At 34.7% G+C, this 25,281-nt stretch overlaps 1 protein-coding gene across 2 annotated transcripts in view; it reads left to right on the top strand.

Annotated features, from left to right (window-relative positions):
- itga9 (integrin, alpha 9) overlaps window positions 1-20,457 on the top strand; it is a 108,284-nt gene extending 87,827 nt beyond the window's left edge. Inside the window, exons 19-28 of one of the 2 annotated variants that reach the window (XM_065296196.2) lie at window positions 91-177; window positions 275-354; window positions 1,336-1,425; window positions 3,437-3,545; window positions 4,833-4,940; window positions 8,443-8,568; window positions 9,574-9,693; window positions 9,913-10,008; window positions 13,790-13,909; window positions 18,720-20,457. In XM_065296196.2, coding sequence (XP_065152268.1) covers window positions 91-177; window positions 275-354; window positions 1,336-1,425; window positions 3,437-3,545; window positions 4,833-4,940; window positions 8,443-8,568; window positions 9,574-9,693; window positions 9,913-10,008; window positions 13,790-13,909; window positions 18,720-18,818 — 1,035 coding nt within the window. In that variant the 3' untranslated portion in view covers window positions 18,819-20,457. Of the gene's footprint in view, window positions 1-90; window positions 178-274; window positions 355-1,335; window positions 1,426-3,436; window positions 3,546-4,832; window positions 4,941-8,442; window positions 8,602-9,573; window positions 9,695-9,912; window positions 10,009-13,789; window positions 13,910-18,719 lie in introns of those variants that run through there. The other variant, XM_073812838.1, reaches the window with a different exon arrangement.
- Window positions 20,458-25,281: the final 4,824 nt, after the last annotated feature.

Below are 25,281 nucleotides of genomic sequence, written 5' to 3'. Positions count from 1 at the left end.
CAAAGGTTGTCCTTTAAACATAATCTAATGCCAAAGGGTATCTGATAAAATGTGATTGACCTGAGCTTTCTCTGTCTTTTGTGTCTATAGGAAGAGAAGGGAATCTCATGTGTACTGGTAGAACTGGACTTCCTCAAATGCAGTGTGGGATTTCCTTTCATGAGAGCACAGACAAAGGTACGGTAATACTACATTCATGATTCTTTATTTTCTTTAGCGCATCATTCATGTAAGACTTTTAACTCTGTACTTTCAATCCTGTCTTCTTTTTCAGTATCATCTGTCAGTGCTTTTCGACACAAGTCATCTATCTGGTGAAAATGAAACACTTGTATTTTTAGTACACGCTAGAAGGTGAGCTTTTTTGTCTTGATTTAAAGGGCACCTATTATGCAAAATCCAATTTTACATGGTGTTTAGACATAAATGTGTGTTGGCAGTGTGTGAACACAACCAAAAAAAACACATTTTTTAATTCCCATTAAACCAAAGCAGTCTCATTAGACATGCAGTTTTGATTTTCTTGTTAATGTGATGTCACACTGATAAAGCCCCACCCCCTGGCCACTGACTGACAGTTCTGCATTACCATTTTTCTGTCATTTCAATAGTGAGATACTATTGACTGTATTCACAGATCTGTTTGAACTGAAAGCGCTCGTTTTATTTTTCGGCAAGGGAGTGAGGAGCAGTAGCTCATTTGCATTTAAAGGTACAGGCACAAAATTGTTTTGCTCCAAATATGGGCATCTTGGAAATGCTATAATGATGATCTCTGGGATATTTTGAGCTGAAACTTCACAGACACATTCTGGGCACACCTGAGACTTATGTTACATCTTGTAAAAATTGGCATAATAGGTGCCCTTTAATCAAGCTTATTCTCCGTAGAAATACAAGATTTATTTCTTGACTCAAAACAAACACGGTTCAGATCATTGGTTTGCATTAGCGCATACCATAACGTTTACACTTGAATCTTACCAGATAGATTAGACATTTGAACTTTTCCCTATTTGGCTATTTGGGGAGATTTAAGTGGTTTTGCATGATATTAATGTAATCCCAGCCAGATGTGTTTTCTTTGCTCAGATGCTTTGTGATTAAAGAGAAGCTCACTGTGAATCAAACACGACTCTCATAATAAACATTATGGACTGTAATCAAATATACTGTACACACTGAAAAGCATCCAAAAGCATGACACATTTCTCATGGAAATGAACTAACAACATGCATCATATAGAGTTTATATGATAAGAAAAGCTTGATATTTTACTAAATGAATAGCTAGTAAATTCAAATGTAGTTTAACAAGCGTTATTTTGTTTTTAGTGCTAATCCAGAGCACGACAGCAAACTCCACGACAACACCTTGGAACTGTCTATACCACTGATACATGAAGTGGACACGACCATCACCGGGTAAGATTTTTACCCCTAAATACTTTTACTTACAGTTTAGTCCAGTAAAAGTAAGTGGAAGACGGGGCCTGTTGAGCTCTGTAAATGCAAATAAGCAGCAAAAAAGTACATGTAGAGATGTGCATATGGTTTTTGAGCTATAATCCTTCTAAAGACCAGTCCTATGAGTCAAAATAATTGATTTTACTTTTATGCCAAAAATCATTAGGATATTATGTAAAGATCAGGGTTCCCATGGGTCCTTGAAATCCTTGAAAGTTGTGAATCTGGGGAAAAAGTCAAGGCCTTGGGAAGTTTTTGAAAATATACATACATAGATACAGGTCATTGAAAGTGCTTGAATCTAATTTATGCAAGAAGTTTTCTGGGAAAAAATCCATATTATTCCCTGTGAAGTGTAGGATAATATCATAAAAATTCTAGACTTTTTAAGCACACGTGCAAAACTGTTCGCTTTAAATGCTTATATCTTCTGTATGCGAATATTGATTCATAACAAAATGCTTTTTTGCATAGATGTGTTTGACACATGAAAACGTCTCGGGTTACGTATGTAACTGTTGTGGCCTGAGATGGGAACGAGACGCTGCGTCTCCCTTGCCATACTTCTTGCGTCCCTGTAACGTCGTCTTTGGCAATATTTCAGATAGCGATATACTTTCTGCACCCTGTCTTTGGCGTTAAGCCACACCATTGGTTGAATTTGATTTACACATTCAGACGCACTTACCCATGGAGGCGTCCCCAAAGTGTCACAGCAGTGACGCAGCGCGAGTTCCCTCAAGAGTAAATTGTAACAATGTATCTTAAAAGGTAACACGACGTAACCTTGCTCTCACTTGAAATGTGTCCCCACATTTAGTCCTTGAATTTGAAGTTAACTAAGGTGTGGGAACCGTGCATGTTGCATGAAGATATTTTATAAATTTTCTACCCTAAATATATCAAAACTTTATTTTTCTGAGTGGATGCAGTTGCTTTGGTCAACTTTAAAGGTTAACGGTTTTCCAGAATAGTTGTATCTCTGCCAGATTTTGTCCTAACAAACCATACATCAATGGAAAGCTTATTTATAAATAAAAAATAAATCTCAATTTAACAAAATTGACCCATATGACTGGTTTTGCGGTCCAGGGTCACTTATTTAAATGTGTGTGAACCAAGATTTCAGAGCTTTGCCAGAGGAAAAAAAAACATTTTAGTGAATAATTATAAAAATTTTGGTCTTTTCTACGCATTAAGCTATTAAATGTCTTAAAAGGATTAGTTAAATAATGTATGAGTTGTATTGAGTGCTTTTATTGTACTTTAATGGGGTTTTTTGTCCTCAGCGTCAATTCTCATATACTTTCACTGTGTAGAAATGAACACCTAGGACTGCTAAACTTGTCTTGTGTATAGCAGAAGAAAGACATAAAGGTCTACAATGACATGAAAATCAATAAATGAAAGACACTTACTGTAATTCTTGGCTGAACAGCTTTACACTGACAGACATCTACTGATAAAATCTGAGACGTTTGTTATTTTTGCAGTTTTTGGCACACGTTTTGGTGCTGCTCTGGAGTATTTCAAAAGTAACAAGTTTATCTTAAACACTTGTTTCGAAGACAAGAATGAGACTGATATATATACACAGCAAAGATGTACGATCAGATAATGACACACTCCTCACTGTAATGTTTTTAAATGAGAGCCAGAGACTGAACTTACACATAAACATCAACTTTACACTCGACGTAAAACCAGAGCAAAGTCTGTTTTATATTCAACCTGTTGACTTAAACAAGACGATTTTATTAGACACATATTGACAAACCACTATGAAGAATATATGTGGACCATTTTCAGGTGTGACGTTAAAAGCCGCAATTGTTTACTGAAGTAATAAACTGTGACTGCTGCACACTTACAGTACACGTCACATTACAGATGAAAGGTCTGTTAGATAAATCGGATTAACATAACCAAATAACAAAATGAAAAGATAACTGTGTGGCTGTTTTTGCAGTGTGGTGAACCCGACATCTTTTGTTTATGGAAACTCAATTGACCCGTCACGCTTCGTTCATCTGGCCGATCTGGACTGCAGCTTTCAGCCTCTCAATTTCACTTTTCAGGTACCAACACAAGATGATGAAATGTGTCTCAAATGCTGATCGGATGTAAAAAATATGAAAAACACATAAGGTCTGCATGAGGCCATAAGTAATAGTGATTTTAAGGGGGTGTTGTTAAACATGACACCTTAGCAGCTATGGTAAAATCATTTATTGCATTAACAGAATTGAACTGATCATACAGGTGTAGGTGGACATATATTGGCTATTTAATGACAGATTTAAACCCCAAATTATTGTTTTTATGTTTATTGTTTAAAACATTTATTCATTAGGCAGGCCTGGCATATGGGTCAATGACGTGACGTTAATTATTTTGTCTCTGTATGGTTCAATTAAATGTAAAAGGGTTAAAATTTCAAAATTAATTTGCAGATTACTTGCATACATTCTCTTTTTTGAGGACCAAGTCTAAAATTTCTGGTTTTATTTCATTTTGTAAGAATATTTTGGGGAGTGTTGCAAGAATGTCAATGTGGTGTAACCGGTCTGTGTCAATTGGTATAACTAGTATTTTTTTAAATGAAAATATAAATATATTCATAAAAAATGTAATATGATTTTTTTACATACATTTTTACATCATTTGTCAAAGATTATTTAGAAAACAGAGCTGTTTTCAGCATATGTCTGGACAAATTTTACAAAAACGCTTTAAAATGTACATTTAGAAATAACTAATAAAATGATATTTTAAAATTATTTTTTTATGATTACGCTTACATGCATCAAGGTGGATGAAATATTTAATTTTATATTTCATAATATTTTTGGCACAAATGGTTACACCATTTTACATTTTTAGGTCCATTTAGTCTTAACTTTCATAAAATAGTGCAAATAAAAAATTTTATTGCATAAAATTAACATAAATACACTATGTGCATTGAAATAAACCTGATGCAATCACTGACCCATGTACTGATGCACATATTAATAACATGCCACTTTGGATAAAAGCATTGTTTATGCCAAAAGCATAAATGTAAATGTAGTGTAAATGTATTATGATACTCCCCAATTCATTACAACAAAAATGGATGGTTTTACATTTTTGGTTGATTAAAATATTTTTATATAATGACTGTTAATTGACCAATAACATTTATTTTATGTACTTCTTAAGTATTTTACTACATACATATAATATATCTACATAATGTCATATGAAAATGTTGTATTGAACTATGAATTGTATGGAAGAACAATGAAAGTGTTTGTTGTGTGTGTGTGCATGACGGAAAGATTTATCCAGCATTTATCCGTTTCCTTGTGTTGTTTGTGTAGGTGATAAACAACGGGCCGAGCAGACTTCCAGGCTCCACTGTGGACATAAGGATACCAAACCGACTGACTGGCAGTGGAGCTGATATGTTTCATATCATTGACACACAAGTGAGTTCCTGACAGTGACACATTCACATTCATTCACAATACCTTCTTTCACAACAGTTATTCCAAGAGAAATCTTGCGTTTAAAAAATGCCTCTAAAATTATAATTATTTTTTTTATGTTTTGTCCAAATAATGTCACTAAATTAATGTAGAATTGAGTGGAAAATGTCTGATTCTGATACATGTGCATTGTGCAGGCGAGATATCACTGGGTCAGTACCCTTTACAAAGGTTCCAGTATGTACTATTTAGGTACAGAAATGTACTTTTGAGGTACCAATATGAGTTGAAGCATATACATTTTAATAGCACAGTTGTCCACAGCCAGTCATTCTTTGTGTTACATTGTTTCTTTTCAATGTAATGACATTTATATATGCGTCTTATCATGTAGTTGATAATTGTTTCACATTTGTGACCCTGTACCAAAAAATCAGTCATAAGGGTATTTTTTTATTTTATTGAGATTTATGAGACCCTCGCAACTGGCCCACCCTTAAAGGTACTTACAGCCCTGCACTTACTGTGAACCAGTAGCATCGCTTCTCCTTCTCTCTTTAAATATCATCTGAAGGCTGAATAAATAAGCTTTAAATTGATGTAGGGTTTGTTAGGACAGGACAATATTTGGCCGAGATACAACAAATATTGAGAAAACTCCCTTTAAATTTGTCCAAATAAAGTCATTAGCAAGAGTTTGGTTCCAAAACACAATAAATCCATTTTGATTAATTTTGATAAAAACTTGTTTTCTATACCAAGAAAGTGACAAGATGAAAACCACTATTTTCTGTTACAAACTTTCACATAGCATCTTTAGGTTATAATAACATTAAAAATTCAAATCCATAATTTTATTTTCAAAGATAATTTTTTTTGCAAAATGAAATAAATCCATGACCATTTTTTTTTCAAAATGCTATAAATCTATTGAATTAATATTTAAATGTGCATTCATCTTTGCCATGTTATATTCATTTAGTTGACTAGTGGTATTGACTGATTAAAAAAATAAACATTAATGGCATTAATTAAAACACTTACTTTGTCATATTGAGAACACTGTCATTACTGCTGTCATTCTTGGGAAGTCATCGCTGAACTTTTGTGTCACTTTTTGTGATGTAAAATGTTTTGGTCCTGCTCGATTTCGGCAGAGGAAAATGCCACAGTTAATCTAACAATAAACTTGATTAAAAAATTCAACACCAGCCCTGCATATGACGTTGGTTTAACCTTTTTGGTTCGCCGTATTTCTTAGATCAGGTTTAGGATCAGTTTGTTTACTGTGCATAAGTGGAAGGGGCAGATTTGTATCCCACCCCGTACGCTCCATATGGAATCACTTATCGAGGGATTAGATGACTTGCACGGAAGGTTGGAATGGGACACCTGGGGAAAAGCTTCCGATCACCTGGTCTAAACTGTAACACAGTGGCAGTGTACGCTGGGTAACCTAAATCTGGAGAGAAGCAAAGGCTCCCAGGTTCACACAGACAAAATAAACACGCAGAGCTGTTAAAAATGCACACGTGGAGGAATTTCACAGCTTCAAATGCATACCACACACTATTATTGAGTACCTTGTCATAATTTAGATCTAAATGTACTGATTATTTAGCAATTACAGTAAGGTGTCATTTATTAACATTTATTTAATGCATTAGCTAACACTGAGGAATACATTTTTACAGCATTTAATCATCTTTGTACATGTTAGTTCATTGTGCATTAACAAATGTTAAAAGTAGGGATGCACCGATAGGATTTTTTTGGGCCGATACCGATTTAAACAGGAAACTTCTGTCCGATGCCGATACCGATATTAAACACTTGTATACAATACTATACAGTTGGTCTATTAGCTAGTTTATTTCTGCATCAAATAATTTTTACTGAACATGGATTGGATCTAATTAACATTTAACTGACCAACATAATAAGAGAGGCACAAATTAAGCTAAAACAAATATAAGAAGACAGCATGACAACCTTCAAAGGTGGTTTTTGCTATTCAGCATTTATTTTATTAACAACATTAACTCATTTTTTATATATAATGGATTTCTTTATGCATTTAAAATATAAACAATCGGTATCGGCCTTTCTCGTGCTATTGCTGATATGCCGATGGTTTCAAATTAATCAAAAATAGGCTGATAAATATCAACGGCCGATACATCGGTGCATCACTAGTTAAAAGATAAAATTTAGATTTTTTTTATATAAACATAACTGAGATTAATAAATGCTGTAAATTAGTAAATGTAGTTTGCCACCACTGATTTAGACTTTAAAATTCATAAAATGTATGTTAATCTGTGAAGATTATCTTGTTGGACAAAATGTGTTAGCATCATAAACTTATTTTTTTGCAATAGCTTATTTTTTTGCAATAATCCAAAAGTCTATGGGAAAAATGAATAAGCTTTTTGGTTGGGGAATCAGTGTCCTGCTATCTTCCAGAGTATTAGCCTTTCTGGGATTGCATTGTAATTCATTGTAATGCATTCTGGGATTGCTCTCTCTCTGAAGATTTATGCAGTTCTGCTTTAAAGTTATCATGGGCAACATCATTTCACTACTTGCCTTTTGCAAGAGGCTTCACGTCGTTCATTCGAAGATCTAAGATTTAGATAAGTGTAACGAAATCAACCCAATGAATGAGGCATTGTTTCCTGGGCTCATAAAATCATGTTCGTAACAGGCTGAGATCCTCTGCAGCTTTGTTTCTTTGCGAGAAGACAATGTGGAGTCTTTAGATGATTCCTCCATGGAGGTCTGACCGTAAAGAATAGCGTTAAAAGGAAGAGGTAAAGTGTTCCCCGGGGCAGAAGCAGCGTGACATTAAATTACTCCAGATGGGGCGAGCTGTCAGAGCAAAGCTTCTCACATCCCACCGGGACTCAATTTCCCTTTGTGATGTGAATAGCTCAGCAGGTCTGAGATTACTGGATGACTTATAACGTCCGTGACCGTCTTGGCACATCACCTCTCAATATTTCCAACCAAACGCTGGCATTCTCACAGCTCCATACTGCATTCCCATGAAAATATATTTCACATGCATGTGCTGATCACAACTAGTTTGCTTAAGTTTACTGTGCATGTCAAACAGTGACCCAACAGTGTGTTTGTTGTATAAAAGTAAACAAAAATGTCTTTGAACTCAATCATTCATTTATTTGTGACCCTGGACCGCAAAACCAGTCATAAGTCGCATGGTTATATTTGTAGAAATAGCCAACAATACATTTTATGAGTAAAAATAAAAAAAAATTATGTCAAAAATTATTAGGATATTAAGTAAAGATCACACATATATTTTGTAAATTTGCAAGCATAAATATATAAAAAAATGTATTGATCATTAGTAATATGTGTTGCTAAGGACTTAATTTGGACAACTTTAAGGCAATTTTTTCAATATTTAGATTTTTTTATTTAATGGATTCAGATTTTGCCCTATAACTGTGAATATTATCCTCTTGTTTGTCTGCAGGTATCTGAAGGTCGAGGAAATTGCACATGGCACAAGAACCCAACACCTTGCACCATCCCACAAGACAAGGAGAACATCTTCCATACCATCTTTGCCTTCTTCACCAAATCTGGCAGAAAAGTTCTGGTATGACCGAAGGTTTAGTAATATTGGGCACTGGTGAGGGTGAAAATTAACCTTTGTGAAAATGGCACACTTGCCTATTTTGGATATTTACTGTAATGCTGTGTTCACACCAAAGCGCGAAAGAGGCGTTTAGCTCGGCGTGGTTGACACAAATTTGCCTCATTGTCACGTCTAGTTCAACCAGTATGCGCGAATGCCGCGAATTCGCATCTGGCGCCCGAGTTAAAACTTTGGCGTCAATTTGCACCGCGTTAACCAATCAGGAGCCTGCTCACTGCTGTGGTGGCATGCTCGCCTGAAGTCACTCCTTGCCTCTCCCACAAAAAGTGTCGCTTCGGACGTGCATCTATTTCGCTTCAAACACTTGCTTTTCACGCGCGTCTGTTTCGCTCTAGACGCGCATATGCATTCAAAATGTTTAGGCGGCAAAATAGACGCGGTAGACGCAAATTTGACGCCCTATTCGTGCTTGGTGTGAACGCAGCATCAAGACTGGGGGTGGGTTGATACTACTTTTTCCATACCGATCCAATTTCGAGACCTGAATTCTGATTATCGGCCGATACCCATACGATGTTTAAAAGATGCATTTAATTTATTACTACTCCAGTGCATTAACTCCCCAAGCACCACACCATTTAGTTTTTGTGACTTTAAATATCTTCATATATGCATTTTTTTTTTTTCGCATAAAGCTTTCGAATATATATGGAATATTTTGAATATAGGGTATAAAACCGTTTATGGTACTTTTATAATAGTCTACCTTTTCTATAGCATACAATAGTAACAACCTTGAGTAACGCACAGTATCGGATTGAGATCGGTCCTGTTAGTCCGATACCCGATGCTGCAAAAAAGGTTCGGATTGGCCCTGATACCCGATCCCAAGTATTGGATCGGCCCACCCCTAGTTAAGACTGTTGCATTTATATATGCAATTGACTCTCTCAAAACATATAAAATCGCTCTGTATCTCTAATTGTGATTTTGTGGTGTCCACAGGATTGTGACCGGCCTGGCAGAGCCTGTTTGACGATTTCATGCGGTCTGAGCTCTCAAGCTAAAGAAGAAACCACAAGTATTGATGTGAAAATGCTACTGAACACTGAAATATTACAAAGGGTAAGTCATGTTAACAGGGCTGTTTCAATTTCATCTAATCTTTTATATAATCTTATTTAATAGAAATAGAAATATATAAAAATAGAGATTTAAAAGACTACACTTAAGACTTAATATGTTGACTGCTATCTTAAGTAAGATCAAAAGGTCAAAGGTTTTCTATAAAGAGTAGCTGTGTGTTTTAATGTATGTGCATCTGTCTTTGTGTGCGGTTTGCAGGACAGCTCCTCTGTGATCCAGTTTGTGATACGAGGTCACGTCCAGCTGGACAACAGAGCCATAGAGGTGTCCAATGGACTGCCTGAGGAGATTTCTGTAAGACATTAACTATTCAATCCACTTAAAACAGATAACCGGATATATATGAGGAGCTCAGATGCAAAACCCTACAAGTGCTTCTGACAAGTTTTCTTGTAAATGAGCATTTTTTAATCAGGCTCTTATGTTTAGGTTCAAATGAAATTAGTTTGAAATGCCTTATTTTCACAAATATTACTTTAGTCATTTCGTTGGTATTTAATAAATTTGACTGTATTTCACAGCAAAAACCCCTAAATATATGCAAACTTTTTTGGCAAAAACCTCTACTTCTTAAAAAAGACATAGTAAACAATTGCAAAATCACTGATGCAACTAGAAACATTGCAAATGATGATGGTCAGAAAGGAAAAATGAAGAACCTGAAGCACACATTAGGGGGCGCTGTGATGCATGTGGCCGTCACGTTCGGGTTGTATTTGGGTACTCACAAGGAACCCAAGTTTGAATGTGATCATCAGTCATTTTGCCAACCGTTGTTCATCCAATTTTTCTTACATGCACTTAGAGGACTTTGCTGCGAAATTGACATGGCTTTAGCGGGTTCGGCCGTATAATATATAATGTATAATATGTGCCGAGAGCATTCGGTTAATATTATCTCATTTTTGATGGAGGTAGCGTTTTGGGGCTTTTGCATCTGAGCTCATCGTATATATATATATATATATATATATATATATATATATATATATATATATATATATATATATGTGTGTGCTTATAAGCCTGAGACCACAAGTGAAAGTCTAGTCTATTATATGACATGTACTCCTTAATGGGGCGGTTTCCCGGACAGGGATAAGACCAGTCCTTGACTAAAATAAGTGTAAGAGCTGTCCAAACTGAAAACAACTTGCACTGACATATCTTAAAATACATCAGGGCCCTTTGTTTTGTCTTAAAATGCACACATGTAATGTTTTTAGTAAGGCATGTTTTTTAAAACTAGTTATATGTCCTAATTAAACTAAGGCCTAGTCCTGGCTTAAGCTAATCTCTGTCCGGGAAAACACCCCTACATGTGTTACATGCATCTAAACCTGATGTTCATGTTCTCCATCTGGATCTGAGAATATTTCTTAAAAGATCATTTCACTGAAAACATTGAAAATTTGACCTTTTATAGAATCAAATAACAGTACAATGGTCATACAGGTATGTGAGCTGACATTTAATTATTTACTGTATCTAGTAATTGTGCAAAGTCATTCTGGTTTATCAATGTGGTCTCAGAGGTTTGCACTCCACTGTATCTTTCCAGGCATATTTGTTGCATTACTGTAACTCAGTAATCATTATCAGATTTCTTTGCAGAATTCTCAGTTTCTCATTGCAAGATTAAAACTTTAAAAAGATCAATGTGTGGACAATAATCTGTTTAGATTTTAAACAATCAGTGCAGCATTAATCTTTGATGTACATTTCACATGAATCTGAGTTCATCATCTGCACTTAATATAGAAGTTGAGTTTTTTTTACCCTTCAGCTGTGTTCAGGGACACTCACATTAACCCAGACCCTGGTGTGCCGATTGATTCGTCTGCGTTTTGGCCAAATTGAGTGTCAGCTGCCAAGACATCTCCCTTAAAACTGCTTTCAGCTTATTGGGTTTCTGACCCAGTTATATCCAGCCGACCTGATTCAGGGTTAATTCCTAATGGAAATGTTAAATAAGTTTGCGGCCTCGTCTCGCCCCCAAGCACTTAGGAAATACATCAGTTCAGCATTGTCTCAGAGCATTTCATTATTACGTTTATGAAGACAGTCCCTGGGGCAAACTGGGGCATTGCCCATCAATACCATATGAGCCACTGTTTCATTTCTCTAATGTTCACAGACACATGAACCTACAGAAAGTGACAGTACAGGCTGCTTAATTTTATTTGCTATTATTGTTTGGGTCTAAATCAAGGGGCAACCTTTGGATGTCTGTGATGAAGCCAATACAGAAGTGATTTAAACTGCAATTCATCGACTGGCCACTAGAGGCCGGCTCCAAAAAGGAGTCAATTCCCATAGACCCCCATGTTAAAATGCCCAACTTTACAGTAGAAAATAATGTTTAAAAAAGTGTTTTGGTCTATATATTTAATTTTGCTTCATAATATAGCTGTAGGAGGCGCAATGATATTACGCAGCGGACGAAAATAGTCCCCTTAGTAACTTTCAATAGCAGGGGACTTTTCGGGCACAGCGTAATATCATTGCGCCTTCTGCAGCCATGTTACATCAGCAAAGTCCTTGATTATTACGCCAGAATGAGAGTTTAGTTCCTAGTCATACCGGCCTAGAAAATCACAACTTTTAAAACTTCAAGTTTTAAATAGGAAAAATATCGAAACTCTTTAAGGGTTTTTTAGGCGCAATGCTAATGGTCTAATCAGATTCAATAGATTATGCTAAGCTATGCTAAAAGTGGTACCGCCAGACCCGGAGATCAGCTGAATAGATTCCAAAACAGTAAAAATCAAATGTTTAACTCTAGGGGAGCTGGAAAATTAGCATATTTTCAAAAAAAAGTGGAATGTCCCTTTAATATGCTATAATAAAAACTGACTGTCAATTATCCTTATTATCCATGATGACACATCTGCTTGGCAAATAAATAAATAAGTGGACATGTAATAATAAGATAATGCAGTAAAATTATTTAAATTTAAAAAAGTGACTGCAGAGTGATACAAGAGGCATTCAACTAGCATTGACGGTTGTCCTCGTTGTGCTAAAGAGGAACCAATTTTGACTGATTGGTTCCATAAAGAACCTTTAACATCTGAAGAACCTTTCTGTTTCACAGAAGAAATGCTTCTGAAATAGACACATTTTTAATTTGAGAAATCAGAAATGTTTTTCAATGGCATCACTGTGAAGAATGTTTTAAAGGATTATTCCACTTTCATAAAAAATCTGATAATTTACTCACCCCCATGTCATCCAAGAGGTTTATGTTCTTTTAAGAAAAACATTTCTCTCCATATAGTGGACTTTATTGTCCCTCAACAGTTTACAGTTTCAATTCAGCTTCAAAGGGCTCAAAACGATCCCAACCGAGGCATAAGGGTCTTATCTAGAGAAATAAGTATATCAAATAAATAAATGAAAAAAGCGCCAAAAAAATATGTACTTTTAAACCACAACTTCTCGTCTTGCACTAGCTGTATGATGCACCAGCGCGACCTTACGTATTGCGTAATCACATCAAAAGGTCACGCATGACGTATGCAAAACTACTGCTCCAGTGTTTACAGGTGTGGAGAAAGAAGATCGATGTTGTTGTGTGTGGAATGATCCACAAATGTGCATTTCACGTGTGACCGTTCGATGTGATTACACAAACGTAAGGTTTAGTGCAAGACGATTTGTGGTTTAAAAGTACATATTGTTTATTTTTTGGTGAAAATGACGATGGTTTCGCTAGATGAGACCCTTATGCATCGTTTAGAGCCCTTTGATGTCACATTGAAAATGCAAACTGTTGAGGTCCAACATATATGTAGAAAAATCCTGGAATGTTTTCCTCAAAAAACTTAATTTCTTCTCGGCTGAACAAAGTAAGACATCAACATCCTGGATGACATGGAGGTGAGTAAATTATCTGTTTTTTATGAAAGTGGAGTAATCCTTTATTTTTAGAAGTGTAGGATAGTAGGTCTTTCATATGTTTATTTGACTGTATGCGGTTATGATGGCCTCTGGTGAATATTGTGTGTCTGTCTGTGTGTGTGTGTGTGTGTGTGTGTGTGTGTGTGTTAACTGTGGTTGTGTTGTCTTCCAGCTGTTGTTTGAGGCTCTCCACAGTCAGGAACCCAGAGGTTATGTGGTGGGATGGATCATTGCCATCAGCCTGCTGATCGGGATCCTCATCTTCCTTCTGCTCGCTGTGCTGCTCTGGAAGGTAAAGCATCAGATCTGATGTCTCGAAAGCACAAAGATGTTGATCCTGGAACAAAATTAGATTTTTGGTTTTGGGTTACGCTTAAGGACATTCTTATTTACTTTATCTCTGGTTTAAGGGGTTACCAAAAAGCAAATGATTTTTATTTGATCTTTCTGTAGATCCTACTTGAGTAAATGCACGTCAATTACAAATCACATTAAAACTTTGATGTATTGATCGTTTAAAATCAATCATTCCCTCGCTTTCCCCATCATTGACGAGTTATCTCGTCAATTATAAAACGGTTAGTTCCAATCCTTGATTCTGATTGGTCAATAGGTGTGCTTTATGAACGATAAACACGGCTATGACCGCTTCACCCAACGGTTCTGTTTATCACTGCATCCTTAGCAACACCCTTAGCAACCATGCATATCGGTTTGTTGTTTTTATTTGAGCTTTCATGTTCATATTACACATCGGAACACATTTTTGTTCATGGTCAGGGATAATTTTTTCTAGCTGAAGGAATGCTTTTTATTGATTTAACTTCATGAAAGTTGCACTAATATTTTTTTTACTTTAATAGTGTGTGGTAATCGTTTAATAAAAGCGATTCGCGTCGTGCCTAACAACGTCCTTCAGCCGTTACTTATTCACGATACAGCACAGCCTCTCGTACCTTATTGCTTACTTAAGAGAAAACATTTGCATAAAAAACGTGTTCCTGATGAGGTTTTATGTTAATCTGTAATACCACGATTATTCACTAGATGGCACACTTACCCAATTTATTTAAAAAAAAAACTGAACTCTGTGTATGTTTTGATAATCGTTCTGAATCTGATCTCTAACAAAATTCCTTCTCAAAAATTCAGTTATTTCAGCTTTTTGCTATAAATTTTTTTAATTTTTAAAGAAAAATACCCATATTTAAGAGTTTATAAGCAGAGAAAAAAATATAGATAGGATAAAGCGTTTTTTTTCCCATTTTGTTTGTTTATTGTTTGTTTGAAAGCAGAGGGTCTGTTCTTTCATTTGATATATTTGTATGTTTATATATTTTTAGAAGAACATTTTTTCTGGAATGCATTTTGTGAAACTTTTGTGAAAATTACAAAAAAATGCTGGCGGGCAGCTTTTCAAAATAAATACTGCATCCATTGTTAACTGTTTCTCTGCCAGAGGTTTTTTGCCAGCTAGCATTTTTTATGATTTTCACAAAAGTTTAATGCCTTCCAGAAAATGTTCTTCTTTAAATATATAAACATAAAATATATCAAATGAAAGAAAACCATCTGCTTTCAAACAAAAAACTTTCATCATATCTTCATTTGTTCTCTTTTATCACCTCTCAAATATGAGTGGGTTTCTTCAAAAATACCAAATTTTAAATTTAAGCTGAGATCATTTCATTTTGTAAAGGACTTTTGTTAGAGATCAAACTCAGAGCGATTTGATTTTCAAAAATCATACACAGAGTTTTTACTGTTTTTTGATCAGTGGAGGTTTCAGTGTTTTATAAGTTAGGTAAGAGCGCCACCTGGTGTATAATAGCGGAAATACAGATTGCCGTAAAAACTCATCATTGGCAGGGAAGCGTTTTCTCTTAAAGAGCACCTATTGTCCGATTCACAATTTTTCATTTTCTTTTGTGCGTAAGTGTGTTTTAGGACATGTTAACGATTTGCAAAAGTTACAAACCCCAAAATAAATGACGATGCAAGTTATCGTCTGCAACGAAAATCTTTTTTCTTGAACTACAACAAACACACGGATTGTAGGCAACAGTTTACTTCCTGGGATTAATGATGTAGTAAAGACCGACATTATCATAATTCCCCTTGCTTTGGACTCACAGCCTGTAAATTAACCCTTGTTAGCATTGCATTGTGAGTGAATCTTTCAAACATGGTAAGGAGCGTCACATTTCCAGCTAACGTCAGAGGAATTCAGGCCAATCACATGTACAGATTAGCTGGCCAATCAGGTTACACAGAGCTTTTTAAATCCATGCGTTATGGGAGAGAGTGAAATCTTGAGCTACAAAAATGTATGGTATGTTTAAAATATATATTTTTTTAACCATAAACCACACAAACATATTATTTTATACCAAATACACAAAATAACATTGTTTTTTAGCAATGAAATAGGTGCTCTTTAATTGACGAGATAACTTATCAATGGTGTGAAAGATTTAACTACGGAAGTGTTTTTATGCATCACAAATTCTGTACTGTAGGTCTATAACAAGCTCTTATACGCACTACTGTTGCTTTTCTTGGACAGACAGCCTAAGGGGTCCAATAGAGATCTGTAGCCCAGCCCACACCGACCATAAAGAGAACAAAACAGAGCTGACGGTCATTTACACGTATAGCAAGTACACATGAAATTGAATCAAAACGATTTCGGCGCCTCTCAAACAAAGCCCGCTTTTCTTTTCCACTCCGATTCTTTCCATTGGGAATACTACAGCAAACTCTGGAATGTTGATGTAAGGATACTTTTCGCTCATTCCCAAGAATCCTAAAACTGCCAAAATAAGCCTCTCGAACAAGATCCGCACATGTGTCGCTCCCTCAGTGTCAGGAAATGCCTGAAGAGAGTCCAGGTCTGAATCAATAAACAGCATTCAGTCGAAGACAAACGTTTAGAGACACAGGAAGAAGAATATTTACTATATTTCCTGTACTGACACAGTTTACAGTAGCACTGTCTGTGTTTATTTGCTCGCATGTCCCTCTGTTTATGCAATTCCTGAAAACTTTTCACAACCTGTGATGAATCGAGCGTTACAACATTTAGACTTGTTCTCCATCAGGATGCTCATAGTTCAAAGTAATTGAATGTTAGTTAATGCTGACCGTTAGTTAACGCTGACCATTAGAAACGCTGCTAATGATAATGTATTATTATGTGATTGAAAAACAATGATCTTATTCTTGACAAAGGTGGCTTTTTACTCTCAAACATTTCTCTGACATGAAGATTACATTACATTTGTGCCAATCAAAAGTTACTGTATCCTTTGCCTTTCATTTTTCTCGTTTTCTGTTTATACTACTGGCCATTGGGGTCTATGTGACCCCAAAATTGAAAGCATAATTGGAAGAAAAATGTACTTTCAATATATTTTCAATAATTTAACAAATAATATATAATATTTTTTGTTTACTTTTCATCTATACAATAAAGCTGTGTTTTGAGAGATTTAAAGTACTTTTTTTGAAGTAAAATCCTCAACTACACCATTGCGTGTGAAATTTAGATTTTTTTATGAAAGGTCACCTAAATAATTATCTAAACATAATTTAAATTGTTTCTGGATATTGATCTAGGTGTTACACTGCAAAAATGATTTTCAAGAAAATATACTTAGTATTTTTTTCTTGTTTTCAGTAAAAATATCTACAAATTCTTAAATTAAGATGCTGTTTCTTATTGAGCAAAATGACCCAAGAAAATAAGTCTAGTTTTTAGACCAAAAATATCACATTTAAGTGGTTTGGTGCATAAAACAAGCAGAAAAATCTGCCAATAGGGTAAGCAAAAAAATCTTGAAATTTTTTCTTAAACACTAAATACACAAAAAAATCAAGAAAAATTTGCTTACCCCGTTGGCAGATGTTTTTGCTGGTTTTATGCACAAAATCACTTAAATTTGATATTTTTGGTCTAAAAACTAGACTTATTTTCTTGGGTCGTTTTGCTCATCAAGAAAAAGCATCTTAATTTAAAGGAATATTCCATTTTCTTAAAAGAAAAATCCAGATAATTTACTCACCACAATGTCATCCAAAATGTTGATGTCTTTCTTTGTTCAGTCAGGATGAAATAATGTTTTTTGAGGAAAACATTGCAGGATTTTTCTCATTTTAATGGACTTTAATAGTCACCAACAATTAATACTTAACTCAACACTTAACAGTTTTTTTCAACGGAGTTTCAAAGGACTCTAAATGATCCCAAACGAGGCATTAGGGTCTTATCTAGCAAAACGATTGTCATTTTTGACAATAAAAATAACAAATATACACTTTTAAAGCACAACTTCTCGTCTAAATCCGGTCCAGCGCGACCTAACGTAAATGCGTAGTGACGTAGGGAGGTCACGTGTTACATATATAAAACGCACATTTGCGGACCATTGTAAACAATAAACTGACACAAAGACATTAATTAGTATCAGTTGACATACAACAACATAGGAACGGTCCTCGTTCTCAACACTTGTAAACACTGGGACGGAGTTTCGCGTTCGTCCTCTGTGACCTCTTGACGTCATGACGTATTGCGTGGGGTCACGTTGGCGCATCACGACCGGATTTAAACGAGAAGTTGTGCTTTAAAAGTGTATATTTTTAATTTTTCTTGTCAAAAATGACAATCGTTTTGCTAGATAAGACCCTTATGCCTCGTTTGGGATCATTTAGAGTCCTTTGAAACTCCGTTGAAAAAAACTGTTTAGTGTTGAGTTAAGTATTAAATGTTGGGCTCTATTAAAGTCCATTAAAATGAGAAAAATCCTGCAATGTTTTCCTCAAAAAACATAATTTCTTCTCGACTGAACAAAGAAAGACATCAACATTTTGGTTGACATGGTGGTGAGTAAATTATCTGGATTGTTCTTTTAATAAAATGGAATATTCCTTTAAGAAATTTAGATATTTTTACTGAAAACAAGACAAAAATACTAAGATTTTTTTTTTTTGAAAATCATTTTTTGCAGTGTATCAGTGAGGCAGTGTCTGTATATCTGTCCACTTTGCTCGATCACGTCCAGTCATTATGCTGACAAACTCCAAATCTTTCCATTTTCTAGATGGGGTTCTTCAGAAGACATTACAGAGAGATCATCGAGGCGGAAAAGAACAGGAAGGACAGTGATGAAAGCTGGGATTGGGTCCAGAAGAGTCAATGAGAGCTTGAATTGGGTCCAGAAGAGCCGATGATAGCTTGGATCGGGTTTCGAACAATCCAGTAAGCTGCTAACTTCATCACGGCTATCTCCTAAGACCCGACCCTCCAGCCTTCCATATGTGGAAGAAAAAATATTCTCCAGATTTTTCGGAGGTTTGACACTTTTCTTGTGGATGGTGATGTAGCTAACGCTTGAGGTGACAGTGTGACCTGCCAAAAAAAGAAAGACTTGCTGTGGAATTCCATTGATCCCAGTGGGAAATGCCTCTTGCCAAAGGGTATGAAGAGATGGAACGCGAGGAATAAAGAGACTTCCTGGAAAGGATGTGGATATTGTGTCAATACTAGCAGACAATTCAAACCCTCAGGGCGCTGTTGAAAAGCAAAAATCTTTTATTTTTTATAAGATGTATTCGAAGAGCTTCAAGAGGTTTTTAACGCACTGATGACTGAAACACACACTCACACACCGAGCTGATGATGTTTTTTTTTTTGTGCACATCAGAAAAATGAAGTTGGTTTTCAGATGAAGTCTTTTTATGTTCTCAAATTAATTTTCAGAGAATACAAAGCAAACTCTGAATTATCGAATGCTGTAGAAACCAGTAATCCCAAACTTTTATTAAACGACTTAAAATATTCCTGATCATAACTGCTCATTAGCTGCCATCATTTTCATCTTCTTTAAATATTTAAATCACAGCTTAGAGGATTTTAACAGCACTGGAATAGATGCAGGTTATTTTTAAAGAAAAAAAGTCATTTTTAGTCTATGTAATCTTTCAGTATAATGTAATAATTCACTCCACCATTGAAACAATTCTTCGTTTTCAGCCCCTCCCATATGAGCACATGTTAGGATGACATCACTTTTCATAATCCAAACAGTTCCCAATGCATCAATTTCTGTCCTAATCTGTTAAAAATTTTAAATTACTGTATTAACTTCATTGCTTTCTGAATATATTGACTTCAAGATGTCAGAAACATTTGTACCACCATGCATGTCTTTTACTTTATACAAATCCCATGACACCACGTTTCGTAAGGTTCAGACCGCATGGACCCAGTCTTCGCAGGTTTTAACTGTGCGGTATGTAATGGTCTAAATATAGGTGGGAATGTTCATTACTTCATTGGGCACAAACCCATATTTTAGGACTTTAGGGAAAATCTTGGTTTACGTCAACATTTTGGATCTTACTAAGCTAAACTTGCATCTACCTTTTATTTTAGAGGGTTTGTTCAAAGTAAAACATTTCTTTGCAGGCTACTAAACAATCACCAGACAAATAATGGGATTTTGGATCATCTTACTACTCTGTAGAACTTTCCCAAAGACTTCCTTGCATTGTTTGATTGATTAGTTATCACCACTGGCATGGCAAAGTCATTTCATGCCCCCTTCCCAATCCCAACACCAGTTTCCTTCATAGATGTGACACTTACTTGACATTTTAAGTGTAACAACTGTGAGTGTCAAATGTTACAATTATCACCTATTTTGATTATTTTAGAATATACTACTGTCACTGAATTTCAGTTTTATAAATGTATTAAGAAATATGTTTGTTGTACAAGCTCAAGCTGTATATTTATCTACTGAAACTGCCTTTTTAAAATTAAAACTCAAAAACAGATGTTTTGTCTCATTTTTCTCCGGTGCCACCCAAACATACAGTATGTAGTGATTCCTGTAGCACGAGGGCCCTCTAGTGGATTTTAGAATAAATCGCTAGATAAAGTGGCTGGTATCACAAACTTTCTTTACAATGTTTCTTTTCCTGGGTGCAGTCTTCTTTTTGGGTGAAACGATCATTACTTTTACTAATGAATTACTAATGAACAGAATGTTAGTTTATGGCATAGTATGTTTTATTAGTATATGAAACAACGCAACAACAAACATTTAAACAGTAGTTGTCACGTGATATGTGCTCACGGCGCGTGCTTAATTCGATAAATGGCGTCTTCGAATATAAAAGAAATGTTATTGTGCATTTTTTTTGTTCAATTTTGTTTGTGCAGTTAAATGTAGAATCAATGAAAATTGTGTGGGTGATTATATTTATGTAATGCACCGATAATGGAAGGTAAGAAATAGTTTAACCATCTTTTTTGGCGGACGGGTTACCGTTTGTTTTACCATAGTTACACTACAAATATAATGGTTGCTGATAGTAGTTCAAAAGTGAAAAGCTATTAAATCTGTTTATGCTTTATCTTAGGGTGACCAGTTTTTTTTTAAATGAAAACCGGGGACATTTTATACTTAAATGGTCAAAATATCATTAAAATCTCATTTGTTGTTATCTATGAATTAAAAAATGGGGACAAAACGTTTTTTGAAAGTTTTCTTCTTTTTATTGTTGTGGGTTCACTACAAAAAATGACTTACTTCTTACTTAATAGTATTTTTGTCTTGTTTTCAGTACAAATATCAAAAAATTATTAAATGAAGATGCATTTTCTTGATAAGCAAAAACCCCTAAGAAAAATCTAGTTTTAAGACAAAAAAAATAAATTGATGTGAATTTGTGCTTAAAACATGCAAACAATCTTTTTCTTGATTTTTTTTTTTTTCTTGAATTAAGTTTTGGCATATATATATATATATATATATATATATATATATATATATATATATATATATATATATATATAGATATATATATATATATATATATATATATAGATATATATATAGATATATATAGATATATATATATATATATAGATATATATATATATATATATATATAGATATATATAGATATATATAGATATTTATTTATTTATTTATTTATTTATTTATTTATTTAGCTTGGTTTAAGCGCAAATTTGATATTTTGGTCTAAAAACTAGACTTGTTTTCTTAGGTAATTTTGCCTATCAAGAAAATGCATGTTGAGTTAATGTTGAATTTTTTCATGTTTGTACTTAAAACAAGAGAAAAATACAAATACCAAAGTCATTTTTGCAGTGTTTCTAATTCAATTAATTGAACTATTTCTGTAGCCTAAATCAAATTTTTCTCTTTTTTTTATATAATGCACAGAGACATACCTCTTTAAAAATGACTTCTAATGCACTACTTCAGCTGATAGCATTGTAAACGTGAAGAACAGAAGGAATAATGCAAAAGTAAACATATTTAGCTTAGCCTTCACCAAACAAATTGCCGGTACCACACTGTGATCAGTTCACTTCATTGGTTTATTACTTTAATTTAACATAAGTAGTTAGTACCTTAACCCTCGATAACGTTAACTGTTTTCATATCTTATCTAACTTGTTTGATGATAATGACACTTTCTCATGTGTCTCGTAGTAAATTCTTGATTGCTTAATCATTCGCGTGCATGCGCAAGTAATCTGTGTAGCTCGCGGCCCCCTCTGCTGGTAAAAATAATCATTACATGATTGTTCCGGTCTGGTACTACAAACGCTATGTTGATCGGGTTTTTTAGTGTATTTGCTGGATGTTTTGGACGTGCTGTAAAACGGGGACATTTCCGGGGACAGAACACCAAAAAACGGCACTGTCCCCGGAAAACGGGGAGGTCTGGTCACCTTTATCTTAAAATGGTTCAAAAGTAATGTGTCTATGAGTATTGTTTTCATTTATTTTGTTTTACCTTTTCCCCTGGATATAAAATCTGTGTTGTTTTGTTGGTTATAGCTTAAAAAAAAAGAAATAAATATAATATAAATAAAAAACTTCGCGTTGCCAATCTCGCGAGAATTTCAAATCGCGCTACTTTGATGTCATATACGCCAATCTGTCTGCATGATTTATGCTCTTCATAAAAAAAAAAAAAAAAAGATTTATGCTCTTCATTTATATTTGACATCACTAATCTATTTGTTGATCAAAATCTTTTCAGTAGTTTATCAAACAAAACAAATCGCTCAATTCTTAACAGAGATCAGATATCTGATATAGTATGGAAAGATTTCTGGCTCCGTCAGAAAACAAAATTTTTACCTAATAAAGTTTTTGAGATTTTTTTTTTTTTTTTTGAGACTTTTAAAATTATTCACAATTGCTACCCAGTTAATTATAACTTCGCTAAATTCAATAATAATATTTCCCCCTTGTGCACCTTTTGTCATCAGGCTGATGAGACCAATCATTCATTTATTTCGGGAATGAATATACTGTGAAATATTTTGGGTTGACTTTTCAAATTTTGTCAAAATATTTTTTTTTTAATTTCTGTTTAAACCAAAAAAGTACTTAACTATAAAATTAGACCCTTATCACTTTAAAATTATTCTTAATTTGCTGCTTCTCCTTGCTAAATGTTATATTCACAAATGCAAATTCTCAATGAAAACTGTTTCTTTTTTCATCTTTAAGAAAGATCTTGATATATATTTAATGTCCTTGAGAAACTCAGAAAACACTTTTGCTTGTAAGACTCTACAATGGTGTCAATTCTTTAAGCCAGCTTAAATTTCTTTATATTTTATGTTTATGTAATGTAACCCACGATATTGTGTACTATTTTCCATATATTGTATTGTTCTGTATATTTTATTAAAGCATAATTGAAAAAAATGCACGATGAGGTCGAACACACCTACAGTGTATTAGCCTACTTCCGTTAAGATTAAATGAACCGATACATTCATCAAGCACATATAAAGAACTGCACAGTAATCTTTCATTATAATGCTGTTGACTTAAAACGAAATATTATTTTCACTATGACCTAAAATAAGCGTTTGGGATGGTTGCCATCATGTGACATCTGAGACCTGACAGTGATGCTCACAGTCAATGTTCTGCATTATTTATTACTGGCTACATTGTAACAGTGCACATAGATGCAAGGAGCTGCTACAACACCAGGTATTTACCTCATATTAATATAGGTCTTCGCAAAGAAACAACTGCTTATATCATACATTTTTAAGTTATTTAGTAAATTTCAATATGTAAAAAAATGTCATATCAACAATCAAGAAATTAGAAAAGTAAATAACAGGTAAGATGCCTTCATGACATCTCCTTTTTTTGAGCAATGGCATCTCTTCTAGAAGACGGCTTGATAAGAACAGGTGCAATCAAGCAGGTGGTGGTTCCTCTCTCTACCCACCTGTGTCAGCTCATCCTGTTGTGTGGAAGTGAAACAGAGCTAATCAAGTATACCCACCAGGACCAGTTAACAAACCAAGACCAGTTCACCCAACTGGAAGCAGCTGCTACAACAGTGAGCAAGGCTAGCAAAAATATGGCGGCTGTGGCAACCAGGTCAGTTACATTTATATTTGTCTTAAAAATCTAAATATAACAAATTTCAAAAACTTTTTATATACAGTAAGTTGTTGTAGATGCTTGTAGGGTCATGTTACTTCTCATATCCTTGTGTTCAGGTTAATGGCAGATACAGAAGATAATATACTAAAGATGGAGATGAGTCCACTCGTGGAATCCCTGACTGTGTCGGGTCAGCATGTGCTCCTGGCCACCCAAAAGCTCAGCATTCAACCAGAGGTCATGGATCACAGAGAGGAACTCATTGAAGCAACTCAAAATGTGCTGTTAACTGTAGTAAAGGTAAAAGTAATTTGTGTTGTGAAGGAAAATAACTGCATGCTGAAATTAGGGATAAAGATGATGTAATCTTTATAATGTAAATGCATGTATATAACTGAAATTATTCTACATTTACGAAAAAGTTTCTCCTTTGCATTTAAAAAAAATGTCATGTCCACACAGCAACGCTGTCAAAAAGATCCAAGTTTACACGGATCCACAAAAAACGCTGTATTATGCGTGTCAGGCCAGTAGATGGCAATATATTACTTTGTAAAGAAACACTGCCTGCCTAAACACACACATTCTCCAAAACTATTAAAGGAATAGTCTACTCATTTTCAATATTAAAATGTTATTACCTTAACTAAGAAGAGTTGATACATCCCTCTATCATCTTAGTGCGTGCACGTAAGCGCTGGGGCGCGCTGCGACACTTCGATAGCATTTAGCTTAGCCCCATTCATTCAATGGTACCACTCAGAGATAAAGTTAGAAGTGATAGAGGATAGAGGGATGTATCAACTCTTCTTAGTTAAGGTAATAACATATTTTAATATTGAAAATGAGTAGACTATTCCTTTAAGAAGGAAAAAGCGTTGAGCAGTTTTGTTTTGACAGACAATGTTTTTTTTACTAAAAGTGACTGAATTTATAAATACCAAAGATTTGTACAATTTATTGGAGATTTGTTAAAGGGACAGTAAGTAGGATTTTTCCCATCTAGTGGTGAAATTGTATTTTGCATTCAAACGAATAGTGCTCTCTAGCGCCTCGCTTTTTTTCAAATGCATGTTGCAACTCCAGTAGCTGTTTTGTACTCACTGATCTCCTTGTCCGTTTCAGCTAGTTCACGTGTTCTGAATGAAAACGCGTTGTGGAAACGCGTTGGTAAGCTAGTGCTTTTTGTCCCTCTTTG

Source organism: Paramisgurnus dabryanus, chromosome 20 (assembly GCF_030506205.2).
Source record: "Paramisgurnus dabryanus chromosome 20, PD_genome_1.1, whole genome shotgun sequence".
Classification (NCBI taxonomy): domain Eukaryota; kingdom Metazoa; phylum Chordata; class Actinopteri; order Cypriniformes; family Cobitidae; genus Paramisgurnus; species Paramisgurnus dabryanus.
This window is presented reverse-complemented; position numbering and strand designations above follow the sequence as displayed.